The sequence below is a fragment of the Denticeps clupeoides genome, chromosome 13 (assembly GCF_900700375.1).
Source record: "Denticeps clupeoides chromosome 13, fDenClu1.1, whole genome shotgun sequence".
Lineage (NCBI taxonomy): Eukaryota > Metazoa > Chordata > Actinopteri > Clupeiformes > Denticipitidae > Denticeps > Denticeps clupeoides.
The window spans coordinates 13,207,485-13,226,406 of NC_041719.1; the positions used below are offsets into that span (position 1 = coordinate 13,207,485).

The 18,922-nt window shown below is 42.5% G+C and overlaps 1 protein-coding gene across 12 annotated transcripts in view; it reads left to right on the forward strand.

Annotated features, from left to right (window-relative positions):
* Positions 1–18,922, forward strand: part of unc13a (unc-13 homolog A (C. elegans)) — a 36,591-nt gene that overhangs the window by 8,286 nt on the left and 9,383 nt on the right. For 4 of the 12 annotated variants that reach the window (XM_028999637.1, XM_028999641.1, XM_028999642.1 and 1 more), the window contains 26 exons: positions 2,672–3,406; positions 4,390–4,489; positions 6,271–6,317; positions 6,590–6,668; positions 8,535–8,540; positions 8,692–8,766; positions 8,846–9,065; positions 9,608–9,835; positions 10,183–10,324; positions 10,438–10,607; positions 10,722–10,837; positions 11,215–11,378; positions 11,508–11,661; positions 12,111–12,179; positions 12,454–12,543; positions 12,647–12,781; positions 13,282–13,415; positions 13,501–13,586; positions 14,219–14,345; positions 14,548–14,644; positions 14,974–15,117; positions 15,211–15,288; positions 15,399–15,476; positions 15,598–15,686; positions 16,266–16,418; positions 16,544–16,667. In XM_028999637.1, coding sequence (XP_028855470.1) covers positions 2,672–3,406; positions 4,390–4,489; positions 6,271–6,317; positions 6,590–6,668; positions 8,535–8,540; positions 8,692–8,766; positions 8,846–9,065; positions 9,608–9,835; positions 10,183–10,324; positions 10,438–10,607; positions 10,722–10,837; positions 11,215–11,378; positions 11,508–11,661; positions 12,111–12,179; positions 12,454–12,543; positions 12,647–12,781; positions 13,282–13,415; positions 13,501–13,586; positions 14,219–14,345; positions 14,548–14,644; positions 14,974–15,117; positions 15,211–15,288; positions 15,399–15,476; positions 15,598–15,686; positions 16,266–16,418; positions 16,544–16,667 — 3,640 coding nt within the window. The other 8 variants (XM_028999631.1, XM_028999635.1, XM_028999638.1 and 5 more) reach the window with 4 other exon arrangements.

Here is an 18,922-nt window from a genome sequence, read left to right on the forward strand (position 1 = left end):
TGTGACAGTTGTACAGTATGCGGTATTATAACAAATCCTGCACTTGTTGTTTATGTGGGAGAGGTCCTTTGTGTTTATGTCAGAGGCTATAATCTGTGTATTGTTAAGTAAGGGAGACACATTTCCTGCAGTCATGTCCATTAATGGCAGCGTGCAATTCCGCTGTCCTGTTTGTGGTTCGGGGAGAAGGCAGCTCTGTGATTCTCTGTGTCCAGCATCCCTTAATTAAGCAGTCGCTTCAGGAGCTCAAGGCGCTGATTGTGTGCTCGGTCAGAGTAATTGCGGCATATCAGGATGTGGAGGACACACCTGTCCTCAGGATTGGACTGCGTGGACCTGAGTGATTGTTTCTTTCATATCATGGGTGTTTTTTGAGTGAAAATACTTTCTGACATGAGACGAGAACAAGGATGATTCTTGGTAGCGTGTGTGTGTGTGTGTGTGTGTGTGTGTGTTCAGTATGACTGTGTTTGTGACAGGTGTGGATTTTTCTATGTGTGAGAGAGACTTGGAGCACATGGTAAAGAATCCTCAGGATTTACATCTATCTATCTATCTATCTATCTATCTATCTATCTATCTATCTATCTATCTATCTATCTATCTATCTATCTATCTATCCATCCATCTATCTATCTATCTATCTATCTATATATATATATCTATATATATATATATATACATAAATATTTATATAGATAGATAGATAGATAGACAGACAGACAGACAGACAGACAGACAGACAGACAGACAGACAGACAGACAGACAGACAGACAGACAGACAGACAGATAGATAGATAGATAGATAGATAGATAGATAGATAGATAGATAGATAGATAGATAGATAGATAGATAGATAAACAAGAATAGAATATAATAGACTAAAATAGAATAGAATAGAATAGAATAGAATAATCCTTTTTCATTGGTGTGCAGCTATTTCTGTCATCCAGAACACAATCTCTAATGATTCAGAGTTTAAAACTGGGAGGACCCCAATGATGGACAACTGTCACGCATGTGACTTCCTCATTCTGGATTATTTAAACCCATGTCCGTCGCGTGCAAAACAGCGAAGATGATGTTTCTTTTCTTTTTTTTTATCACTTATGTAAATCCTGAGGATGACTTACACTATTGAACAAGCATCCCACTTAGCGTGCTTATCACCAGTTTGAATATAGTGAAGTAATGATATTTGTGTGTATTTGCAATGTTTGTGTGTTAAATTTTTTTTATAGCTTGTAGCTGTGTTTACTTTGTGAATAAGGTCGTATGTGTAGGAGTGTTTGTAGTCTATGTGTGTTGCTCAGGGCATACTCAGATGTGTGTGTATGTGCATTTAATGCTGTTATGCCTTGGTGAGAGTGTTTTACTGCGTGTGCATGTGTGTGTGCAGTTCTGAACCTCCTCTGTGCTGCTCAGGTGCTGTTGTCTGTATTGAGGCCGGTGTCTCTGGCTCACTGAGCTGTTTAACTCTCTGCATTTTTATTCCTCTCTGCTACTTCATTCATTATTGAACCTGCTGTTCTGTAATCACCGGTGTGTGTGTGTGTGTGTGTGTGTGTGTGTGTGTGTGTGTGTGTGTGTTTTCCCCTCTGTGACTCAGTTCCCACCTTGTTCTCTTTTCCTTTTGCCTAATTGCCTCATTCATCATGAGGAATAAATGTCCCTCTTTTGTTTCTGTTAGTCTCTGCATTTCTTCTCTTGTCCGTTGAATGGGATCTCCTTCCCTCCAACCAACTCTCTTTCAGTTCCCTGACTCTTCCCATCACCTGGATGGATTTGTTAGCCTTTCTTGTACTGGCCTTTCTTTTATTCGTCATTGATATAATTTTAATGGGTTTAAAGTCTGGCACACACTAACCAATTCATCAATATTTGATAATCAACTAATGAACCACTTCTGACACAGCAGTAACACAGCAGTAAGTTATTAAGGCAGACTTTGGTCTGAGCACAGATGACAGGATTGAAGCTCCTGATCTCCTGAACTATCCATGACAAGAGCTGAGATATTGTGCCTGGTTTTCATAGCGCTGTAATAGACATAGTGCATGGTGAGTGTTCGCTGTAACATCAACCTATTTTCAGATAAATAAAAAAAAGGATCACCTGCTATTGATCTCTATCTTGGAGAGGAGAAACTCCGGTCTTCCAGAAGTTGGGGTGGTAATAGCCTAATGGGTAAAACACTTGCCTATGAACCAGAAGACCACAAAGTCACAGGTTCAAGCCCCACTTACTACCATCATTGTGTCCCTGAGCAAGACTGTGCCTGTAACTACTGATTGTACGTCGCTCTGGATAAGAGCATCTGATAAATGCTGTAAATGTATATCAAATGATGCTTTAATGATGCTTTTATCAACAAAGCCCATAGGGAAGATTGACAGGTGTTGCGCTATTTACTTGTTGACAGACATCAGCTAGATAATATGCCATTTACGAACACTCTAATATTACAAAGTGCCTATAATTCTAGATGTGCAGACCTTTCAGAATGGCAAATCCACCCCATTCTTATTCTTCTCCTGGCTTCTTTCCTTGTATATACTTTATTGTTGGTGTAAATGTTAAGTGTTTTTCTCTTTACCATGGCTTTTGTGTGACATTTCCTCCCACACAACCGTTGTTTGCCTGACTCTGTTCCCTCTCTCCCCCTGCAGTCCTACTGGCAGCAGCCGCTACGCCTCCTCGGGGGAGCTGAGCCGCGGCAGCTCCCAGCTGAGCGAGGAGTTTGGCCCGGAGGACGGTGAGAGCTTCCGAGGCTCTGAGTTTTATGACGAGAATGAATCCTACCATTCCTGCCACTCCTCAGTTAGTTATGGCAAAGATTCCCCCGGCTGGGATCCCGAGGAGCCTCAAGAGGTTTACAGCGACGAGGGGGGCTATGAAAAAGATGGTGGTGAGGAAGGCGCACTTTATGATGAAGAAGAAGGTGAAATGTATGAGCAAGAAGAAGGTGAGTATAACTATGAGGAAGAGGAGGAGGAGATCTATGAGGACGAAGACTTCCCACTTGATGGCACTCTTAGTGAGGAACAGGAGCCGCCATACACACCAACCCCAACCAGCACGGTCCCCAAGCTGGCATCTGAGGCCTCTATCTCCAGACCCCCCTTGGAGAAGCAGACTTCTCTTCATTATCAGCAACCACCTCAAACTCATTCCTCATTCCAGCCACCAGTCACTCAAACCCAGATTCCTCCGACTGAGCCTTTCCTTGAGACCTCTGCCAAGCCCCCTGACTCAGCAGACACACTGCCACCTGTGGCCCCACACACAGAACCCTCAGGCAAACCCGGGATTCTCTCTGAGGAACCAGTGCCCTCAGATGTGCCGTCTGCCAGTCAGGAACCTCCATCTGGCTCCCCAGAGAAAATCAAGGTCCCTCCTGAGAGGTAAATTTACAACTAGCAGCACTGTACACGCTGTTCACTATTAGTTACTGAACACTGGACCTTCTGCTCATTTGCAGTCTAATTCATATATTATTCACGTAAACAATCAAAATGTGAACCTAAACCATCCTGCAGTAATCCACAACTATAACTTACCACAGCTAGATGCCCAATGAGCAAACAGTGACTAACAAATTGCGGTAGGTGTGAAGAGTGTTTTGGTCATTCTGAGTACAGACAGCTTAGATGACTGGATCTGGAATTTGGCCCCTTATGACGTCATACAGGGACAGGTTACCTCACATACCCCTCCTGCTTTGTCCATCCAGAGAATTTTGCACCCCTCTCCTAAAATACTTGCTCCACAGCTCATGGCTTGCAAACGAGTAAGGATTGCAGTGGCACAGTGATTACAAACCACTGAGCAACTCAGTGAAAAATGAGCACAAATATATATTCTATCACTCCTCTTTGCCCCAGCTCTCTCCTCCTCATTTGCATTTAAAGCTACAGTCACCGAAATGGAGTGTCCTGGGGGACTGGCTAAAATAATTCTGCACCAAGGCTAAATTTTGGAAAGAGACTTTAAAAACAGTATTAGGGGATTACTTAGGTTGATATAAAAGCAAAAAATATATATGTCATGGGACCTGCCATTCTCTAAATGTTCTGATCCAGTCTTCTAATGTCACAATTTGGTCCTTGTCAGAGTCGCTCAGATACCTTTGTCTTTGTATTTTTCACTATGCATAATATATGCATTTCCTTGGCAGGTGTCATTTTAACCAGACAATCATCGTTATTAATTGTTTTTAATGCTGAATGGCATCTGGATTTTTCATATTTGGGCCAATGTGGCAGCTCAGCTACAAATTAAAATCGTTAACGTATTGCACATAATTGTGTTACTCACAAAATGGCAGAGAATCTGAATTGTAGGGCCAGCTCTGAGCATCACCCCATCTCCCCTGTGCCTTCCACAGTGTCCCAGCGGCAGAAGAACCCCAGACGCCCATGCCTAAGCGCACACCCAAAGAGAACTGGTTGCGACTCTTCAATAAGGTCCGACTACAGCTACAGGAGGTACATCTGATCTCCAGCCCTGCATGCAGCCCTCATTTTCACAACCTATCCTTTTATTTATTTTTTGTTGTCACGACCCCTTTTGTGCTGTTCTATTTCAACCCCTTACTATTTATGTTAGAATTTTTTTTAAGTTGTATTGGGTGTGTTCAATTTTCTCTGTGTTCCACCTCATGTTTTTCTCTTTAGTTTTTTGTCATTCCCATGGCGATTAACATGTTGTCCTATGACTGGCCCTGGCCGGAGCCTCCTGAGAGGTGGGTGTGTGGTTTATGCGTGTGTGTTGGCCTGACGTTAAACAAGACAGGAAAGGCAGCACCAACACGGGCAAAATAGAATTAGGTCTGCCATAAATCTAGCCTCATTATAAATCTGAGACACGAGATGTAGTTCTGACGTCAGTAAGCCAAGCACAAACAATACAGTCAATCATTGGGAAAGTTTATTTTAAGTTTTTGATCATTTAAAGTCCTTTGTAATACAACTTGGTGAAGATGTGAGTTGTAGATGTTGACGTAAAAAAGGGGAGCCAAAGTGTACAAAAATAGAGACAGTTATTTTACAATATATATACTATATACATACACCAGTGAAACCGGTGGCAGGGACCACGAAATAAACACTATTAACCCTACAATACCCCTAGTCTAACTGTTAGTAACATATTGGCTGACTACCTGACCCTGGAAAAACTCCTAGTGTGTATAAATAGACTTATATATTGGGTAATATGTAGATGCATGCACATACTGCACACGAGATTCACCAGTCCAGTGATTACTAACTAGTATAACTAATAATCATAACAATGACACACGACTACACTAATCTGACAACCACACAGCTGAGTTACTATACACAGCCGATTCGATTCGATTCGTCTCCACTCCAAGGTCAACAGCATGAATGCCAGCCGATCCTTTCCTCCATTTTCAGAGGCAATATTAACATGAAGCTCCGCCCTGCTTGCCAGTTGTAATCAGACTGGGGGGGAGGAGCCTGAGAGAAGAGCCTGGGGAGGAGAACCCTATGGGGAGGAGAACCCTATGGAACCCTATTCATGAATAAATATCAAATATAAAACAAATATATTTCTTGATTCAGCAACAAATGTGACAAGGTTCACAAATATAACTTATGACTTACAAATTATTACAATAATGCATATCCTGACTCAAAAAAAATTTACGCAATGCACAAATGTCAGTGCAGTTACATTTATTCACAAACCGATAAACCTGCATTTACAAACCACTCTATATACCCTTATGAATACTCTTACATTTCTTTGTAGATTTTAGAAACTTCCCTGATTGGGCCAGATTCACTTTTTTTTTCAAAGGGTAGCTAATCAAATGTCTCCAAAGTTTGTTGCTGAATTAAGAAACATATTTGTGCATGGTGTGATAATTATGAAATCTCCATAGTGAACAAGCAAAAACAAAAAAAGCAGCACCTGCCCATAACACTGCATGTAACAAAGTGTTCATAACTGTGCTTTGCAGAATGTTGTTTTGATACAAAGCTCCTCATTTAGATTTAGGAGATTGCAATGGGCAGCTTCATACATAATCCATACCCCTAAAGTCATCAATTAAATGCCTTGTGGTTATACATCACAAAAAACGCAAAAAAAAATAAATGTGGCTAGATCCAATCCAAAAATCGGCAGGGGGATCCTGCTCAAGGGTATGACAGAATGCTTGGATTGCAAAAGAATCATCCATAGAGGAAAAGTGAACAACTTCTTCTTTACCTGACTCTTTCACCTTCCCTTTCAGGCACGTGGAGAGACCACTGGGATTCAGTCGTTATGGTTGCAGGCTGGGTGAGTATCCCTGTCTAAGAACATTACCATGAGAACCGCATTGGAAATGTCAATACCAATATAGTGTGAAATTAAATGTATTTGTACATAATTGGGTTAAATAAAGTCACTTTTTAAACTGTTCCTCTTAGTATCTGTGAATGAAGCTCAATTAATTCAGCTCTTAACTTAACTCTTAAGATTTATTGCTTACCATAAATATTAAATAAACATCTCAGCTCAGAGCATTGGCTATTGTCTTCCTCATTTTGTGGTATTGTTGTTTTCTGCAGGCCTGGTGGTGCTCTGTACAGCATTGACAGCATGCCGGACCTGCGAAAGCGAAAAGCCATCCCTCTTGTTAGGGACCTGGTGAGTCTGAAACCATCATCTGTGTTTTTTTATGCTGTGCACTGATGGACTAGATAAAAAAATGCACTGTTTGTAGACCAGAAGGTCTCATGTTCACAGGGGTTCATTTAATTTCTTTCTGTACAGAAATGTTTCCATTTACTGTCATGTTTTGAAGCCCTCTAGGTAAACCTGTGTTGAAATGAAAAGGGCATATGAGAATAAATGTGAAGTGTGTTTGCATTACCATTTAAACTGAAAAGTTTGGATTGGATCAGTTTGGATCAGATCATGCCTCCTGTATCACAGTAATGCATGTATTAGACCGTGACATCTCATTCCTCAAATGCCCTCTGAGTAAATCTAAAAAAGTTCTGAAAATGATTTATTTGTATGACCATTTGTAACCATTGATGCCTTCAATGATGCTGGCTGAGAAGGAGTGCAGTTGAATATGCACTTTGACTGTCACGCTAATGAGCCTGGCTCTTTGGTGTTGTGGTCATGTTGTTTGTGTGGTGCCCTGGAGACACGGGTACCAGGTCCCTTGGCTACATTCAGAGTGACTCAGAGATCCGCACCCATCTACCTTAGATGGCTTTCTCTCAATCCATACCACTGCATTTCTCTGGTGATCCTGATCCAAGCTATCCGCCATCTCTTACACTTTTATATTTAACTTTGATCTGAGTAGTACTTTTTCCCATTGAAATGTGTAGGGTAAATGTGTTTGCCTTTCGCCAGTGATGTAAATAGTCCAGTGTATATAATGACTGTATATGTTGACACTCAGAGCTGGTAACTAGATGTCCACAGTGAGGGTGTGGCTCCTTTGATGTCGGTGCATGCTGACATCATCTCAGGAACTTGCTGTGACAGACAGCACAGGGAAACTGGAGGCTGTCAGAGGCAAGCCTTCCAATCCTATGATGGCACATCACCACGGACTCGTCCACCCCCAGTCCTGCTCCTCCGGGTCCACGGATGTGTGACATGTTTTGTAATGACCGCTGGCCACAACACAGGCTCTGAAAAACTGGGTGTCCAAGGTGTCCGACCCAGAAACAGTGTGTGGCCCATTTGTGGCCCTGCAATTTTATGAATGTTCTTATGCAGAATCATAAATCGTGGTATCGATGAAGAAGTCACTTTAGGAATGGCTGCTGACTTGGTAATGAGTTTGCAGTGAGCAGCCAGATGGAGCCGTGTAAAGGAAAAGGTGTTGTTGAGTCTCAGGCCTGAATTGATTCGGACTCCCTCTGGCAGCGTCTGCAAGATACCTGTCAGACCAGGCCGGCAGCCCTGTTTCCTCCACATCTCCTCAAATTACTGCTGAAATGAGAAATTACCATACTGCGCTAAGTATCCCTGCCGAGTGTCTGCATTAATCCATTTTACCGTTACATTTGAAAGCAGCCCAGTTTGACTTGTCAAGGTAATTTGCTGACTGGAACTGAATTTAAATGTTTGTCAAGTGCAATCCATCACTGATGCAAAATGCTGGCCTTTATCATCATTCTTCATCTTTCAGTCTCTCCTGTTTCTTGGTGATGTGCTCAACTGTCCTCAACCAGTGTAGAGAACTATTCCTTTAGGCCTTAATAATATTTTTTTCCTTTACTGATTTTTTTCACTGTTTGACATCAAATGTTTGACAATAAAATCCAGCCATTTGATGTTCAGCACCACAGAGCTCCCCTATAATGAGATTCTTTTCATTTTCTTGAAATCCATTGTCTTTAATGTTTATTGCCTTAGGCTTAATAGATGAATTCTGAAAATGGTTCCGAGTGATGTTCAGTGTTAATGTTGGAATTTTGATGAATCGTACATTCTGTAATCAGTTTGTCTCTTTTTATTGCTTGCCATCTGTCTGCGCTGTGACAGGCCATGGTGAGTGTTATTGTCTGTGCACAATAGCACAGTAGAAAAAAATAACTCATTTGTAGAAGTTGTTTAGAAGTTTAGTTCATTTTATTTGCCAGTGTTGTCCATGTAATGATCAACCCTTGGTTCCAACTCATTCTTGTGTGATGAATTTCAGTCTCTGGTCCAGAACTCACGTAAAGCTGGCATCACCTCAGCCATGGCCTCCAGCACCTTGAACAACGAGGAACTGGTGAGTTGTGGTTTCTCCGAATCCGGTATGGGTGTTACTTTAATTTTGAGAGCTTTTCCGTTACTTTACCCCACTGTAGAAGAGTCACGTGTACAAGAAGACCCTGCAGGCTCTCATCTACCCCATCTCCTGCACCACACCACATAACTTTGAGGTGTGGACGGCCACCACGCCCACCTACTGCTATGAGTGTGAGGGACTACTATGGGGCATTGCCCGGCAGGGAATGCGCTGCACCGAATGCGGGGTCAAATGCCATGAGAAATGTCAAGACCTACTGAACGCTGACTGCTTGCAGAGTGAGGCTGCTTTTCTCTTCTTTTACTATCTCACCCCTTCCATACACAAAACCAGGTAAAACAACAAATATAAGTTTCCACTCAGTGGTAATATACCGATCATATGCAGCATGTAGGATATGGAGCTCTTGTCTGTGAACATGTAAACTTGCATGATCTAAGGTATATCCCTTTTAAGGAATATCCCTTGTTTTTTTTTTATTATTTGTACTCTTGGTCAGAAAGTTACAGCTAAAAGATATTCAAAACAGTCCTACCTTACCAGCAGAGAAGATCCCCAGATAGAAGTTAACGCACACTACATCAGGCTACATCATTGTAACATTGCACCCAGTAATAGCCTGGAAATTGAGCGGCTTCATCTGCAAACTAGGTCAACAGGAAACAGGAAAACAGGAAAACACTTAACAGGTCCAATTTACCAATTCCTCCAATTCCCTATCTGTTAAAGAGCGTAACAAACAGGTATTGTGGCATGGGGGAAGACGTGTCTGTCTTTTCATGCTGCTATGAGACACAATAGAACCTTCTTTCACTCACAGGAGCAGCGGAGAAGAGTTCCAAACATGGGGCTGAAGACCGGACTCAGAACATCATCATGGTTCTGAAGGATCGGATGAAGATCCGTGAAAGGAACAAGCCAGAGATCTTTGAGATGATCCAGGATGTGTTTGGAGTGATCAAAGCCACTCATGTGACACATATGAAGCAGATCAAGCAGAGTGTTCTTGATGGCACATCCAAATGGTCGGCCAAAATCAGCATCACAGGTGAAGCTTGATTGATTGATTCATATAATGGACAGCTTAAAAAGTCTGATATATAAAATGACTATGCTAGGAGACATTGTTTACACAAAGTGCTTTTACTAAAGTGTTGGTTTTATTAAGGATTGTTGTAGTAATGAGATTCCAGCACTACTGTGATTCTTTCAATCAAAAGTCCAGGTAGCTGATAAACTAAATTAACAACATTATTAGGGGATGTAGGTTTGCTTATTGTTGTTGACATTATGGTATTTTTGTTCTTGTTATCAGCTAAATTAAACATTTCTTTCTACTGGAGTTGAACATTACATTGGTGAAACTGAGTGTATGGCATTTCCCTTGTTTCACAGTGCTGTGTGCTCAGGGACTTCAGGCTAAAGACAAGACAGGTTCCAGTGACCCTTACGTCACTGTGCAGGTTGGCAAAACCAAGAAGAGAACCAAGACCATATATGGCAACCTTAACCCTGTATGGGAAGAAAGCTTTAATTTGTAAGTAGAACAACTCTAAAGCCTTACAGCACTCGAAATCTACCCCAAACCCCCAAATATTAGTGTAAATGAATTATCTTTATTTTAAATTTGGATCATGCCTTTGTGTCCAGTGAATGTCACAATTCTTCAGACCGTATAAAAGTGCGAGTGTGGGATGAGGACGACGACATCAAATCTAGAGTAAAGCAAAAATTTAAGCGGGAGTCTGATGACTTTCTGGGTCAGACCATCATCGAGGTGCGAACGCTGAGTGGAGAGATGGATGTGTGGTACAACCTCGGTGAGTCCATGGGTTACATCAAACTGTCGTTGTTCCTACCAATACAGTGAATGTTTTGTAATGCAGACTAAGCTAATAATACAGTTTAATCCCCCACTTGATCTTCATTTGCAGACAAGCGAACTGACAAGTCTGCAGTGTCTGGGGCCATTCGGATGCGAATCAGTGTAGAAATCAAAGGAGAAGAGACAGTTGCTCCATACCATGTCCAATATACTTGTCTACATGAGGTCAGTATTTCAATCAAACAAATGGATCTTGTAATATAGTGAGAAATAAAAATATTCCAGATTTTTCAAACCTCTCAAGGATTAGATTTTTATAATGCATGCATGGATCAACAAAAACCCTGAATATTTCTGGTAAAACTTAATTGTCTACTAAAAATTCATTCAGTTTCTTACCACTAGAAAACAACAGGAACAAGAAATTTGTAATATTAACCAAAATCATGTCCAAGATAAAAATCATGTAATCCGAACCTTAACCAGAATCCTACCTAATACAAAACACTCATTAATACATCTGTCAGTAAGCCTCAACAGCCAGTGTGATGTAATGTTTTATTGTGGGGTGTCAGTCTTTTCTGTTTGTTTGCATTATGTAGAACCTGTTCCACTATGTAACTGACGTTCAGAACAATGGAGTGGTCAAGATTCCTGATGCCAAGGGAGATGACGCATGGAAGGTCTACTTTGAAGAGACACCACAGGAAATAGTGGATGAATTTGCCATGCGTTACGGAGTGGAGTCCATATACCAGGCTATGACGTGAGCTCCATTTCACTGCATTGTGCTTGCATAGTGCTGCTTTTGCACGTTTTCCAGAACACTGCAAGCACAGAGAAACAAAAACAGAACTTTCTGTGTTGGAGCTGAAATATCTGTGTTTTGTTTCAGACACTTTGCCTGTCTGTCATCGAAGTATATGTGCCCCGGTGTTCCAGCAGTGATGAGCACCCTGCTGGCTAACATCAATGCCTACTACGCCCACACTACCCAAGCCACCAACAATGTCTCTGCCTCCGACCGCTTCGCTGCCTCCAACTTCGGGGTGGGTGGGCCGGCCTGCGCAGATGCCGCATGACTCAGAGGGCATGGGGTTTGCAAAGAGCAAAGATTTCGCAAACTGCCTTGCCTCGCTCTGTGAATGCAGCCTAGTGTTACATAAATGGAGGTTCCAGGCACCCGTTTGTGAATTAATGCTTGTTAGGCTGTTGGGAATTTTCTTTTTGGATTTGATAGGGCACCATTTTTGTCCTGCTTGGCTTTCTGAAAGACAGACTGATTATATATGCAAGGAACCCGATATTTCTAAACACATCAAGCAGCTTTCAGCAATCTCTTTCAAGCAGCTTTTATCTCATACACATCGGCTGCATTTGCATCAGGCTGAGTGGCATTAAGTGTGCAAAGTGCATCTTACATATTTCAGCTCATGCACTAAAATTGTTTTTCTTTGCTGCATGTTGCTGAATATGTGTGTGTGTGTGTGTTCCACAGAAAGAGCGCTTTGTAAAACTCTTGGACCAGTTACACAACTCCCTGAGGATCGACCTCTCCATGTATCGGGTAACGTGGGTTTCTCTCTCTTCTACTCCAGCATGGCCCATGCTGAGCGGTGGCTCTTGCCAACACTGGGTGACAGCAGGGTGTGGGCGGACAGGGAAACCTTCCGCCCTGCCTTCATTTGAGTCAAGAAAGCAGGGCAATGGGCTCGTTGGGATGACATCTTCACCCCATTTACAGGATTACTGATGGGAGAATAAAGATTCGAAGTGATGAAAGAAAATTGTGCTGTTGGTGTCTGACTTTGCTCATTTAAGTCTGTGTGTGTGTCTCACAGAATAACTTCCCAGCCAGTAGCCCAGAGAGGCTGCAGGACTTAAAGTCAACTGTAGATCTGCTTACTAGCATCACATTCTTCAGAATGAAGGTACATCCTTTCATCACTAATTAGCCATAATTTAGCTTCCATTATAATTAAGGTCTTGTTTCATTAGGTCTCTTTCGTGAATGTTGTTCTCTTGTGTGTTTAGGTCCAGGAGCTGCAGAGCCCACCTCGTGCCAGTCAGGTGGTGAAGGACTGTGTGAAGGCCTGTCTCAACTCCACCTATGAGTACATTTTTAACAACTGCCACGAGCTGTACAGCCGCGAGTACCAGACAGATCCGGTGAGGATGGCTCCTCATGGCCACACAGTCCTGGTCCAGTAATAACCTGCAGTAATTAATAAATCCATGTGCCAATTAAAATGTGCAGTTAATAAACAAAAAAAAGAGTCATAAATAAAACGTTAAAATAATAAAAATTCTATCTACTTTTAGCCAGTCATGTGCACCTTTCATTTGGACACAATTCATTTGGACAATGTTCTGCTCACATCAAATATCATAAATGTGTTTAATCAGATTGATTAAAATAATCTAAAACGGTATTCTGACAGTTTTCAAGCTGACAATATATTCTGACTATTAAAAAAAAATATCACTGGATATGAGAATATCCAGAATTGGTATATCATGATTTACACTCCTGTCTAATACTGAATTTACCATAAAAGAATGTAAGTTAACTATGAATGAAACTAGGCAGATTCCGCCTCTGGCACAGAGAGGTGTCCATCCATGGTGAGTGCAGAGAAGAACTTTTGTTTGTCTACATTTGCTTGCAGTCTAAAAAAGGGGAGGTTCCCCCAGAGGAGCAAGGCCCAAGCATCAAGAACCTGGACTTCTGGTCCAAGCTCATCACTTTGATAGTGTCCATCATAGAAGAAGACAAGAACTCCTACACACCCTGCCTTAATCAGTGAGTGTCCTTTACTAGTGCTGTGTAATGATGCGAGGTTTGCCTCAGTTTGTGGAGAAGCAGTTATTTCTGTCCTTCCCCGAAGGTTTCCACAGGAGCTGAACGTGGGGAAGATCAGTGCGGAAGTCATGTGGAACCTGTTTGCCCAAGACATGAAATATGCCATGGAGGGTGAGTTTGTACTCATTCAGTGCAACAATTTTAGCTGGGAATCTTTTCTAGTGATGCAATTAATTCAGTCTCAGCTTTGGGGCGGAAGGAGGGGGTCCATGTTTTTCCATGTTCTTTAGTAGCTAATATTTTACAGAGAAAAAAACGTTCATTTCATTGTACATTACCAGTCAACTCATTTATGGATCTTGCATTTTTCACGATAGAACAAAGCTGAAGACACAGGACTATGAAATATTACAAGTGATGTTATGTATTGAAAAAAACAGAAACAATGTAGCTTTTCACACATTTGTCCTGAAGGCTTATACCAAACATTTTCTGGTCATTTAGTCATGCTTTTAGTGATAACAATAGTGAACAAAGCAGGCATGAAGGTAAAAACTGGCGACTCTGACAAAACAGATTAATCAAACACACTTCACTTTCTCCTGCTACAAAAAATTGGCTTCTTTAAAATGGCTCCATCTTAGTCTCCATAACCACCACATGGTAGGTGTGTCCAGACTTTTGACTGGTAGTCTAGCATTGGTAGCATTTCTAAATGCTGCAGTGCAGTAACTTTGGTTGTAAACTCCTCTTTGTTTTCAGGGTGTAATGTAATGTTTTGTCCTCAACTCTCCCCCCGCCAGAGCATGAGAAGAACCGCCTGTGCAAGAGTGCCGATTACATGAACTTGCACTTCAAAGTGAAGTGGCTGTACAATGAGTACTGCAAGGACCTGCCATTCTTCAAAAGCCGGGTGCCCGAATACCCAGCGTAAGTGTACCCCTTCCCACACATGGCATCCCCTCACAATACCCATAGCCAGTCAAGGTCAGCTTTTGAGGGCTACTCACTCAATTTCCGTGCATTTGAGTTGCTCTCTGGCTTTTTTGTTTAATGCAAAGTCATCCTTTTCCTCTTTGTGAGTGATAACTGATGGGAAAGGTTTTGCCTCAACCCCTTCTGTGTTCCTCAGGTGGTTTGAGCCATTTGTTATCCAGTGGCTAGATGAGAACGAGGAGGTGTCTAGAGATTTTCTGCATGGCGCCTTGGAGCGGGACAAAAAAGACGGGGTAATTACAATTTGTTCGCTCGCTCTCCTTAGTGCATGACTTTGTTGCTTTCTGTCAAAGGTAATAAGAAAAAAATGGTACTGATGAGAAATTCCCTGGCCAAGTGGGCTGTCACAGGACGTTATTTAATGAGCCTAGACGCAGTCCACAGCCAATGGAAGCACAGTTTCCTTTATAAGTCAGGAACGGCCACAGACTCACCTCAACCCAATTACCACCAGACATAGAGAGCCTTTCCACCTGGACATATCTGGCCACAGATAGCCCTGTGTGAGTGTGTGTGGGAGGGGGGTGTCTAACGCCCCATGTCCTTTCTTCTCATCTCACAGTTCCAGCAGACATCTGAACATGCCCTGTTCTCCTGCTCTGTGGTGGATGTGTTCTCACAGCTCAACCAGAGTTTTGAGATCATTAAAAAGTTGGAGTGCCCAGACCCCCAGATTGTGGGCCACTATATGAAACGATTCGCAAAGGTACTGATTCAGCGAACATGTAAAGCACCTAATGGTTGCAAAATGGAGACCTTTAGCTTCAATATCTTACTGTTATATATTATTTCCCATCAGACTATCAGCAATGTCCTGCTTTCTTATGCTGACATAATTTCCAGAGACTTCCCAAGTTACTGCAACAAGGAGAAAGTGGTAAGTGTCTTCATCCGCCATCAGGTGGCACACTTTTGGCCCCATAAATCTCATTTACCAAAAAGGTACCATCATCAGCTGTTTAATGGGCCATTTTATGTCCTCTGCAGCCGTGCATCCTGATCAACAACATCCAGCAGCTCCGTGTTCAACTGGAGAAAATGTTTGAGGCCATGGGTGGCAAAGATGTGAGGGGCCTAAAAGCAGAGTTTCTTGTGTGTGTGTGTGTGTGTGTGTGTGTGTGTGTGTCAGGGAAGCATTGTGTCACAGTATGTATTCTGAGTTAATGTGTTTATGTGTTTGATGTAGCTGAACGTGGAGGCCAGTGACATTCTGAAGGAGCTGCAGGTGAAGCTTAACAATGTCCTGGATGACCTGAGCAGGATATTTGCCACTGGGTCAGTGCCTCAAAGAATGCCATTTAAACCTAGTTTATAAAAAAATAGACTTTTCAACATTTCAAGACAGATTTTAAGACCGATGGAAACCAATCAAAACCCCCAATTGGCAAACCAGCAGTTGAGGTGAAAGTGGATAAAATATTTGTCATGTAGCATCTAGCAAGCAAACCATCTGATCAGGTCTCAGATGAGCTACAGTAAATTTGAGTGAAGGACATGGGATGATTTGAAGGCTAGGGACCTCCAAATCATATTGGCATAATGCCCGTTTATGCCAATCAGTTCTTTTTTGTAAGTAAGAGATTCAGGTGAAGGGAGTCAAAGATGAGGATGGGGGAAATTGAGAGGACTTAAGTTGTTCTTACATGGTCCAATGGACCAGCTGAAAGTGACATTTTTATATAGTGTGTTGCCCCTTCAACACCTGTCAGTCATATAGTATGACCCAATCAGAAATGAGTTTAACTGAAAGTAGCCTGAACTCTTACAGCAATATGGCAATTTTGAAAGTCAAGTTTGACTTTATGATTTTTCATAATGAATGGCACCTTCTGAGCTTTATTTCCTTGGTGACAGTTTCCAGCCCCACATCGAGGAGTGTGTGAAGCAGATGGGCGACATCCTGAGCCAGGTGAAGGGCACAGGCAATGTGCCGGCGAGCGCCTGCAGCAGCGTGGCACAGGATGCTGACAATGTTCTGCAGCCCATCATGGAATTCCTCGACAGCAAGTGAGCATCTGCCACGCTGATTAGACGTTATCCTCATCCTGTTATCCTTCAGCCAACACCCCTCACAAACAGGACGTGATGTGTCCATGCTCACGTTCACATTTTCTCATGCCTCTGCTGTACAGTCTGACACTGTTTGCCAAGATCTGTGAGAAGACGGTGCTGAAGCGTGTGCTGAAGGAACTGTGGAAGCTGGTAATGAACACCATGGAGAAGACCATAGTGCTGCCGCCACTTACTGACCAGACGGTGAGAAAACCCCCAACACAGAAATTCACTTAACACCTTACAATTTATGCAGGTTAACGTAATTTTCACAATTTCACTGATCGTTGCATTTTATTATAATTAAAATGTTCTGAATTTTTGCGTGCATAGAAGACTAAAGTTCTTTTCAAGACCGTGTCTTTCAAGCAGAAATGTATCCACAATCCTGGGCCCAGAACCCATTGTGCAAAAAAGACCACCTGCCCCATTCTTAAAGGGGCATTTAAAGCGATCTTCAAGGAGAAAGGGAGTGCACCATTTTCATTCTATTCCTGCTCAAGGCTGTTCTCCAGTCCTGCACTGTCTCTTATCTTTCTGGCAGCTCCCACCTAGATCTATAATTCACAAATTGATTCGAAGGACTGATCTGAGACCAGCCGGGATTTGAGAACAGTTTGAGAGTGTTTCTGTTAATTACTTTTGATATAACTGTGTTTTATGTTTTTTGTTTTTTTTATAGTTTTTTTGTATATTTTTTTTTTAAACAAAAGAGCCCCATATCACCCCTTTGAAAGGGTCTTTATTGGGTAGTGGTACAATTGATCCGTGATATTCCCAGTTACTCACAGATGACCTGTCCCCTAGAGGCTGGGGTCAGATGGGGCCGAGTGTGGACCCCTGTGAGTGTGTCTTGATGCTGCTTGTTTGATCTGGGGCTCTTTGTGGTTTCACTGACCCTTCTCTCTGGTTATTACATCCCGCTCCCACTGCTCTTCACCACAGATGATTGTAAGTACGGCACTCCTTGGTCTGTGTGTGTCTGTCTGCAGTCCGTTAGTGCCAGGCACTCAATCCTTCTGCTATATGTGGCTGCAAAAAAGTGCCCCCTGTTCCCAGTCTACCTCAGTGCCTCTTGCTCTGTCCTGTCCATGTCACCAGCGTCTTTCACCTCCAGGATGCCCTCCCTGTCTCTCACCTGCTCTCTCATTTCTTCACCTCCTCCTGTGCCCCCCGCCATTTTTTTTTCAGTCTGAAGTGACTGCAGCATGGTGCATTCCTGATTCTGGCCAGGTCCTTCTCTGAAACCTCAATCTGGTGCCCTGAGGTCCCTCTTCAACCTGACCCTTACTCTCTGTCTGTCTCCTCTTCTGCCTCACACTTTCCGTCTTGGAAGTGGCACACTTTGTCCTGGTGTTGCCTCCTGTCTCTCTTGCATCATGTGGCGGGGCTCCTATCTGGGTGACTCTGATTGTAGTTCTCTGGTGGCCTTCCTGAATTCTCCTGCTCCCCCCTGTATGAACTGTGTTTCCTCATGTGGATTCTGTTGCTTGCATACAAATGACTGTACCTCCACTGCACTGTAGTCTCCCAGTACGTCCTCTTACGGGCCTGCTGTTTTGCGCTGTCCTGGTTTTGGTGTTTTCTTGTTTTGAAATGATAAAATTCAAGATTAAATGAGCCATGTTACAGAAACGTTCTTATTCAAGTTAACAATGATAATAAGCTTTAGGATGACTCTGATGCTTTCACTTGGGATGCATCCTAGGTGTGGACTAAGTGGCTATAGAAAATCAGTGCAATAAGAACTGAGACCCTTTAACTAGGCACACAATGAAGACGTCAGGTCTGTTCAAGTTAACAGACATAGACGTTGATGTTGGATTGACTGTTTATCATATAAAAGATAAAAGTAGGAAGAAGTTATATAAGATAGGATTCCTTAGGTTAGTTAGATCCCATATGTATAGAAAAACAAAATACATTAAACCTGTAAAAATAATAATAATAAAAGCTTATTTGCATTTCCTGTTTTTTCCATTTTGGGATATTTTAGATTGGGCAGTAGACATCCTGCAGATTCACGCTACTCCCAGTTATCCTATTCCCAGTGTTCATATGTAAAACTGCTCCCGCCATTCTGAGCAAAAGCCAAGATGACATGAACTCTGAACTTAGCGAACTGCTGACTCTCCTGCAGAACGTTAACAAACACAGAGCGGAGGGGGCAATAACGTTTTTTACACTTCACTCAATGTCCGGCGGACCTTTAATTAGATAGATGCTCAGACAGCCGGAGCAGAGCCGGACCACCTCCTACGTATTAACACCTGTCCTCTCTTTGCAGGGCAGGGTGAAGCTTGCTTGTCACAGTGATGTAAGGACAATACTTTAGCTCAATGTGTCCTGTCTTCTTTTTCTCTTTGTCCCTCTCTTCTGTGTTCTTCTTTGAATGGTCTTTTGGTGAAACGAATTGGTGAAAAGCGTGTCTCTCACCTTTCTTCTGGTAAAAGGTGTTA